The sequence below is a fragment of the Festucalex cinctus genome, chromosome 4 (genome assembly GCF_051991245.1).
Source record: "Festucalex cinctus isolate MCC-2025b chromosome 4, RoL_Fcin_1.0, whole genome shotgun sequence".
NCBI classification, from domain to species: Eukaryota; Metazoa; Chordata; class Actinopteri; order Syngnathiformes; family Syngnathidae; genus Festucalex; species Festucalex cinctus.
In genome coordinates this window covers 26,302,456-26,311,760 of record NC_135414.1, presented here as the reverse complement: position 1 = coordinate 26,311,760, position 9,305 = coordinate 26,302,456, and the positions used below count along the sequence as shown (strand labels likewise).

General features: G+C 37.8%; 1 protein-coding gene across 1 annotated transcript; it reads left to right on the top strand.

Moving 5' to 3' along the window:
• The first annotated feature begins 496 nt into the window (after nt 1-496).
• smyd2a (SET and MYND domain containing 2a) lies at nt 497-8,937 on the top strand. Its single transcript, XM_077519932.1, has 12 exons — nt 497-774; nt 1,685-1,748; nt 1,822-1,932; nt 2,429-2,489; nt 3,301-3,428; nt 3,613-3,680; nt 4,721-4,823; nt 4,907-5,017; nt 5,629-5,752; nt 5,837-6,011; nt 6,227-6,335; nt 7,166-8,937. The coding sequence occupies exons 1-12, from the start codon at nt 602-604 to the stop codon at nt 7,247-7,249; spliced, it is 1,311 nt and encodes a 436-aa protein (XP_077376058.1). The 5' UTR covers nt 497-601; the 3' UTR covers nt 7,250-8,937.
• The last annotated feature ends 368 nt before the right edge of the window (nt 8,938-9,305 follow it).

Genomic DNA, 9,305 nt, shown 5'->3' with positions numbered 1-9,305 from the left:
AATGTTGGAATTAGTATTCAGTCCTTTGCTGTTCACTACAGTCATTTTCTTACTATTTGATTAATAACAATAGACAAACAGACACTTAAAAAATTTATCTTAAACTTGTTTGGCACTTTTTATGCCACCTTGGTGGTCATATAAGTGTAAATATCTGGCACGTTTGAAATCCTATTTTCAGTAAGTTCTTGAAATGACCCCAAAATGCCCAAATACACCTCCAAGATGACCACTTCGTTGTGAAAGAGGCTGAGGGTAAAGTTTAGGGACTGCATGCAAGTCTCCAGACCTAAACCTTATTGAACATCTCTGTCATGGAGAAGTGTAAGAGGGTTCCAGTGGCAGTTCTGGTGAACTCCATACCTAAGAAAGTTAAGGTAGTGGTGGAAAATGAACTACTTTTCAGTGCAAAGTATTTACACCATCTGTAGTCTGCAGAAACGACTGGAGTGTACTGTTGTATTGTCATCTGTCCACCAGGTGGGGTAAGCATAACAACAGGGTAAGTATTGCGCCACAGAAGAAGAAGCATCGCGACAAACCTGAAGCAGAGCTCAGTCAAATCAGTAGCAAAGACCACACAAAACCCGTACAGGGAACCATGAAGAACGAAGGTATAGAAGGGACTGAGCGGTTCGTTAGTCCGGACAGGGGCCGAGGTCTGCGGGCGTTGAGGCACTTCGCGTTGGGGGAGCTGGTGTTCGCCTGCCCAGCTTACTCGTTTGTGCTGACCGAGAGCGAGCGAGGAGCACACTGCGAGCACTGTTTCACCAGGTAACACTCCGCTACCTGCACTCCCTCATATTTATTCGTTACTTATTTCAAATGAATGATTCTTATTTATTTAAAGTTAATTATTTAGCCATGTGTCCATGTCAACGCTTAGGCTGGGTTGTGGTTTAACCTCTGGGACGCCCATCTAGCTCAATTAAATGGGTCATGCACTGCAGTGTATTAGCCCAACATGTAACACTGCAGATAATAGTGTCGTTACTGCAAAGATGAACCACAATAGAGCATATGTTATGTTGTTCACTCACCTGCACACGTGTTTTGTACAATAAACTCCATTGGCTACCCGACCTACAAAACCTCTCATTCGTTAGGCCGAAATCAATCTTTCAATGTTGTTGTCTCTTGCTTATTTCATTTCCTCCAACTTAGACAGACATTGTGTGGCGCTGTACAAACATTTTTCTACTGTGTGGAAAGTTATTGGGCACTTACGAGAGAGGCATGAAAAATTCAGTATATGTTTTAGGTCTTAAGAAAAATAAGGGAAACCGGGCCATCATTCACTTAATTTCTACAGTATTGTCTTTTAATTAAATTCTTTTACTGCCTCTCACACATGCATGTCGTACCCATGGCACATGAAGGTTTGTGGAGCAGTGAAAGGTTAGAGTGCTAAATATAGTTGCCCATGTGTCCCAGTAGAGCAGGAGAAGAGAAGGCCAGGGGTGCATGTGTTGTACATTCGCTTAAGTCCACTCAATCAAGGATTAAAAAGTTGTTTTTGTTTTTTTATTAAATCCCTACAGAGCAGAGATGCGGAAGAGAGATTTTGACAGTGTGTGACAGTGTATGCTTTATTTAATAGAATACATACATGTCAGCTTATTTCTGTCAGTACACATACACAAACAAACGTCATCACATCAATAATGTTTTATATTTATTCCAGAAAAGAAGACCTTTTTAAATGTGGCAAATGCAAACAGGCCCACTATTGCAACATTGACTGCCAGGTAACTCCTATAAATTGCTGTACAAATATGTCAGTATTGCAGAGTTACTTATTGTGTTTCTGTATGCATGCAGAGAGGGGATTGGCCCATGCACAAGCTGGAATGTGTTGCCATTTGTGCCTACGGGGAAAACTGGTGTCCCTCAGAGACGGTCAGACTGGTGGCCAGAATCATCATGAAACAGGTAGCGTGAAAATTAGCTAGATAGACAAAGGCAGATAGACAAAGGTGTGCGTATGAATCCCAACTCATTTTAAACTCGTTTCTTTTTGCTTATTTTTGTGATTTTTTTATTTTTTTTCCCCTCCCACTGTGCCATCATAGTGTAGCAGTGATGACCATAGAACTGGACGTTAAACCCAGTGTGATGTAGGGAAGTGGTTCATTATATTAGCGACAAAGAAGAAATAAGAGACAAAAAATAATCTTTAAGAAGCGTCTGGTAGAAATTCAGATCCCAGAATGAATTGTGTTGGACCTTCAAAGCTTCTCTGTAGTCGTTCTTTCGCGTCTCAATGAAAGCCAACATGCCTGCAGTCAGCACTGCTGTTACAAGCAGCTGCATGTCATTGCAAATGGTTTAAAAAATGAGCTCACCGCAAACTGTTTTGTTACAACAGAACTGGTTTATAATGTGTTTTTTTTTTTATTCCACTTTTGGATTCATGTCATATTTGCAGAGAGTCACAACAGAGCGCACGTCGTCAGAAAGACTACTGTTACTCAAAGAGTTTGAAGCACGTGAGTATGGATGTGCTTGTCTGAATGCATTGACATATGAACCACCACTTGGCGATGTTTCAAAAAAAATATTTTGGTAATTTTGTGTAATCTTGCTCACACACCAACCAACAATAGAGATACTTGTACCTCGAGCCCTTGCACTTTTCTGTTAAGCATATGAAGTATGCAGTAGTTCTTCATAACCTACTTACCTTCAGCCGCAGTATAAAATGTCTGTGTTCTTGATTACATCTACAAGCAGTGTTAGTTACACAGTAAATTGTTTTAGTCGACTCCACTGTAGCCTCTGGTTTCTTTCTCTTTCTTTCACTCCAAATATTCACCACACAGGGACTCAAATCCCAAGACATCCTAATGCTGTAATTTCATATTCTCTGCAAAACGTTATTCGCACTGTGCCCTCGAGCGAGGTAATCAGTGATGATGTAGTTGATCATCATTTTTTCTTCATAAAAAGATGTGTTCACAATGTAAGTGAAGTTGTGTTTTCGAGAACAGACTTGCTTGTTTTTAGTTGCTCAATTTGGCACCGCGTCTGTTTGGGACCAGCTGCTGCCATCTGTGTGCATTTGTGTGACTGACAATGTCACATGGCATCACTCGGCAGCGTGCTCGAATGCAACACCGCATGACTGCAATGTTGCTATTATGCTGGATGTTTTTGGAACACAAACTCCTGCTATCTTGTGTGGCCTTATTTGTGTTTTACATCATATTATTGTGCTATGATGTAATCACAGTTGGTGATGTGACAATAACCCAAATAAGTAAATCCATCTGTTGTCTTTTTCTGTCATTTCATTCCCAGATTTAGACAAAATGGACAGCGAGAAGGATGAAATGAACCAGACAGACATCGCCGCCCTGCACCACTTCTACGGCAAGCACATCAGCAACATCCCGGATGGTCAGGCACTCACTGAGCTATTTGCACAGGTTTGTTGCATCATTTGTGTCAACGATGTTGTATTTATACAACGCAGACTTGAGGGTGCATTTTTTATTTTTTTTTAATCCTGCTTGCCTCAAGTAATGTGCTATGAAAGACTTATGTGCGTTGTACTCACGGCTGCTATTGTGTGTCTTCTTTCTTTTGCTGTTATTTTTTTTTTGTGTGCAGGTTAATTGCAATGGTTTCACAATAGAGGATGAGGAGCTCTCACATTTGGGATCGGCTGTTTTTCCAGAGTAAGTACATCAGTGTCATCCTGTAGCTGGAGTTAATACTAAAAAAATAAATAAATAAATAAAATAAGAAAATTCTTGGGAATCATTCAGATGTGATTATGTCAAAGTAAGATGAGCCTTTGTTGTTTTTGGTCAGCAGTGTTTTGTTTTGTTTTTTCCCTTTGGAACTGTTCCATGGATGTAATTTTTTCCCAATCTCTTCCTCGTTTAGTCATGAACGGCAGTCGTCTAAGACAGTAGACAATTATCCAGCTGGCCAATCCTGGGAATGTTCACCACCGTTTCATGCTTTCTGAATCGCTGGAGTCTTGACTTTGTATCATGGCATTTTTGCAGCAGCATTTTGAGATCTTGCGACCGATTTTTGGCTTGTTAATAATGGTTCTATTTAGGTGATTTATTTATTTTTTCCTTTAACTAAACAGGTCTAGACTAAGTAATGGGGCTTGGGTGTGGTTAGTGAAAATGAACTGAAAAAATGTGATAAATCAAATAAAATTTGTAATTTAAACAAGGGGAGCAAGTACTTTTTCCATGCCTTATGATAGGGATGTAACGATATCCAAACATCACGATATGAAGGTCACACTATGATAATTATCACAATAGTGTGTGGAGGTTGGTGATATAAAAATGGTCACAACATTGTACAAAAAAAAACACATTACTGTGCTGTTGTACATAACAGCAATGTATATAAAGCATATTACGTTCCCCTTCATCTGACTATTAGCGGATTTTAAACATAGAAGGGCCAAAACATGCCTTGTGAAAATTAAACTGCACTAAAAAAAAAAAACTAGCCACCAAAGGGTGCTAGAACTGTACAAATGGAAATCAACCTGACTTTTTTTTTTTTTTTTTTTTTTTTAATAGATGTGCTGCTTTTAATATGGTGACATGACAACGACGATATTGTGGCAGTTTCAATCGCGATATCACAATATTGCCTTTATCGATGCATTCCTACCATATGAAATGAAGTAGATGTTCCTTCCCTGGCCATTTTCCATTCAGTCTACTGATGTGATTCCTTCCAGTGTAGCACTGATGAACCATAGCTGCAGTCCCAATGTCATAGTCACATACAAAGGCACAGTGGCAGAAGTGAGAGCCGTGAAAGAGATCAGCCCTGGAGAGGAGGTAAGCGTCCGCTCACGCGCGTACTCCATCGCATCGATTCCAAATCCAGTTAGGATTAACGGCTGTTTGTTTTCTTTGCTTAGATCTTCAACAGTTACATCGACTTGCTCTACCCTACAGAGGACCGCAAGGAAAGGTTGTTAGATTCCTACTTCTTCACGTGCCAGTGTACAGAGTGCACGACCAAGTCAAAGGTACGAGTGAAAAGAGTAGACTTAATTCGCTGTAAATGTGGCTTTTCGGATGAGAACTCATTCAGATTTAGCACGCTGGATTAGGTAGTACAATTACAAAATCGGCATTATCGTTTAAAAAAAAAAAAAAAGTTAATAAAAATTTTGAGTTGTTTAAATTCATACATTTGCACCTTTTTATTTTATTTTAAAATAACATTTAATCCATTTAGTTTCATCCAAAAGGAACTTACATAATTATGGTGTTTCAGAGAGTTTTATTTATCTTTATTTTTTTTTTACGTTTAAACATTTTCTTGTTTTGTCCCAAAAAAATGAATGATCATCCTAATCGTGATTTCAGTTACCATTATAATGGTGATTAATATTTTCTTCATATTCAAGCATCCCTATGCTGAATGACTGAATTGTTTTGCTTAAAGACAAGTGTGTTGGAATAAAATAAAGAATGAGCAATTCAGCGATACCAATGTGAAATGATTGTGCTATTACACAATTTCAAATAATGTCTCAAAGCATTTCATACTCACTTTTTTTGTTTTATTCCAAACCTAATAATTATGAAGAAGATCCCATGTTACAAAATCATGTTCCTCTCTCTTTCCTCACAGGACAAAGAGAAGATGGAAATCCGGAAGCTGAGCTCCGGAGCACCTGACCCGGAGGAAATCCAAACCATGGTCATATACGCCAAGAATGTCATTGAGGAGTTCAGGAGAGCAAAACATTACAAGAATATCCTTTTTTCCACCCCCTCATCCTCACATTTTTTGCACAGTTAACTTCACTTGTGACCCCTTGACTCTCCCTCTTTGGCACGCCCGAGCGAGCTGCTGGAGATGTGTGAACTCAGCCAGGAGAAGATGGGCGCCATATTTGCAGACACGAACGTCTACATGCTGCACATGATGTATCAGGCTATGGGCGTCTGCCTCTACATGCAGGACTGGGACGGAGCCATGAACTACGGGGAGAAGATCGTACAGCCGTACAGGTAAGGGAATTTATTACTCTTACTACTTTTTGTTCCTTCGCATCTGTGTACTAGCCACAACAATGGGTACACCATCATATTCTAACGAGATTCAACACAGGAACGGTATCAAAATTGCTGCCTGAGAACTGGCAGAGAGGCGTCTGTTGCTCAGTGTGTGCAAGTGTACTTAATGAAGTGGATTGTGATTTTTATCACATTGCTTCTCCCTGCAGTGTGCACTACCCGGCCTACTCACTGAATGTGGCGTCCATGTATCTGAAGCTGGGTCGCTTATATTTGGGGTTGGAGAAGAAGAAACAAGGAGTCAAAGCTCTCAAGAAGGTAGGGCTGCTCGATTATGGAAAAAATAATAATCATGATTATTTTGGCAAAAATGGAAATCACAATTATTCAAACGATTATTGTTATTTTATTTTTTTGGGGGGGTACAAAACAAGAAAATGTTTAAATTGATACTTGACTCATTGAGCCATTTTCAGCAAGTGGAAAAATGTTGTTGTTGTTTTTTTAAAGGTATTAATTGTACATGAAAAATAATGATATTATCACATTAATTCCGGACAAAATATTAACTTTTTATTGCTGAAAATGGCTCAATGAGTCAAGTATCCTGTTAAACATTTAAAAATATTTAGACTTAAAAAAAATAGAAGCACTATAATTATGTAAGTTCATTTTGGACCAAACAATGTATCATAATATACATTTATAATATATGTTTCTTTATTTATGTTGGCAAAAACCTGTTGGAGTGCAGCATGTGCACTGTGCGGATGATCATTTATTTTTTGGTACAAAATAAAACTATTTTTAAACATAAAAAACAAAAATATTAATTTAAGACAAATACAATTCTTTGAAACACTATAATTATGCAAGTTCCTTTTGTAGGAGAAAAAAATAATCAAATTAGTTATTTTAAAATTTAATAAAGGTGCAAATGTAAAAATTGAAGAACTCAAAAATGTGTCATAATTGAAATTGTAATTGAATTTCGATTAATTGCACAGCCCTACAAGACGGTATTGGAAACACGCTCTGGTCTGGTGGTATAAAAAAATGTAGATGACAGTTGGAAATAAATGCTCCAGAGAGGAGGAAAAAGCAACATGTGATGTTGTTATTATTATTATTATTATTATTTTTTGTAGGCACTGGCTATCATGGAGGTGGCTCACGGGAAAGATCATCATTATGTTGCAGAAGTCAAACGGGAAATTGAGGAACAGAAATAAAAAGAATCAAGAAATGAGGAGAGGAAAGCACACACGTGACTGCATGGCATGTGTCTTTATTTTCACCAACATCTCATTCGGTAAGGATTTACTGTCATCCACTTCAAATTTTGTCTGAGGATGACTGCAAGCACCTTCATCAGCTGTCTTGTCACTGATACACTTAAAAGAAGAATTATTTCCAAAGATTTCATTTTTTGGTCTCTAGTGGGGATTTTTTTTTTTGCTTTCAAAATCATTTATAACGAGAGGAGTTTGACTCTGCCTTGCAAGATGCCTTTTGGACAAAACAGACATCTCGTCTTGACTGAACTAATACGCAATCCCGATTTCATTTTGCGAGCAAAATCATCAGCTGAATAATGCTCAAACTGCAGCAGCAGATTTGTGATTACCTGCAATTTCACATCCTTGTGTTTCCTTGAAAATGGTTTAATTACCACACATCAGTGTTTCTTGCATCTTGGAATTGTTTGAAATATGATCTAAAGACTTGATCATATGTCATCGCCGACTGTAGCAACAAAAGAGAAAATGCAAACAATTGTTCCTTGCTGTGTTTAGCTTGTTTGTCATGTTTTACTGAACTGTAAAAGACATGCAGGTTTTATAGTTTATTGCTGTTGTTTTTTGTTTTTTTATGTATGAGTCGAGTTGACCAAAAGTACCATGGGCTTTAGTGAATTGTCTTTTTCTGAGTATGGACAGTCATCAGGCACAACATTAAGTACAACAGCACTACGTCATGACAGGAAACACCTCCAAGTAAGTCTTGTTGTACTGTATTTGGAAATCAAATTTGAGCTTCATCTTTGTAACGTCAGATAGTCTGACACTGTTTTTGGAGTTGTGCATAATGAAATGTCCCTTGAGGGAATATTTACAAGAATGAAAAACTGTTATGTTTAATATATGCTGAGCCTGCAAAACTGTAGCTGTTTTGGCTAGTTGGTCAAGCCACAACAAGCAGTATTTATTATGAAGTTGAATATTCAACCAAGATGTCATTTTGTTGTAGTTAGCTCTTGTTTGCATGCATTTTAACAATTTAGTTGTTGAACTACTGGCTTGGAATGGAAGCTTGCAGTTTAACTTTGAATGAGTGATTTTGGATATAATTTTGGTGATCATTTTTCTGCACAGGATGACTGGATTACAGAGAATATATCACTTCTACTGGGCTTTAAAATGCAGGATTTATGTTGTACTCAAATGTTAAAACAAGATGTCATTAGTGGCAAACTAGATTTTTTTTTTTGTCAGTCTTTCAATGGCCAGCATGTTTCTGTAGCCTTTCCACTTTAACTCTTTCTTTCATGGGTCCAGCTTACCTGTTGTCATGAAGTGTAGCAATTTATGCACGCAGGCAATATCGTCTTTCTGGTCTATAAAGTCAGATACGACACGATGAGCTGTCCTGCTACTTTGCAGAAATGACATTCAAGGGCTGTCGGTGATTTAAGCATCACTCAGTTAATGCTCCTCTTTTCCAGTGATGTCATAAAACAAGACGCACACAAAGTCAGGCCAATCAATACACTGTACATTCTGCATGGACAAAAGTATTTTGGTTTCATTTAACAAACTTCTACTTTGTCAGGTATGAATGGCTATATGGAATGCACATATAGAAAACCTCTTCTGTACTCTGTCACTGAATTCCAATAAATATAACATTATGGCCCTCATTTACAATCAGGAAGGACTGTTTATTTGTGAGCAAGAACTCGGCAGTTACAATACTGAGTTATATTAAAACGCGTCGTGTGCATGGAGTCTACTTTTTTGCTACTTTTATTTTTGTAATTATGTTTCCTGAATATCAACAATATCATGTAACATAGCTGTACTTTAGTAAAAGAAAAGAAAATACGATGATCCACACAAATTACATAGCGATGTATTGCATACATTAAAAATAAGAATAGAAAATAATGAAATACATTTGATGAAGAAATTTGTTTGTGAGCATTGACGTTATTTGGTGTGTGTTATTTGTTGTGTGCCCGTACAACCACGCGGTGGCACTGTGTAACTGTTATAAACCAATCATGTG

Bases quoted from the DNA above. Each gene is read 5' to 3' on its own strand.
- smyd2a (XM_077519932.1), top strand. From the start codon at position 602: ATGAAGAACGAAGGTATAGAAGGGACTGAGCGGTTCGTTAGTCCGGAC. The intron at 4,824-4,906 runs GTAAGCGTCCGC...TTCTTTGCTTAG, and splicing joins AGATCAGCCCTGGAGAGGAG to ATCTTCAACAGTTACATCGA. The intron at 5,018-5,628 runs GTACGAGTGAAA...CTTTCCTCACAG, and splicing joins AGTGCACGACCAAGTCAAAG to GACAAAGAGAAGATGGAAAT.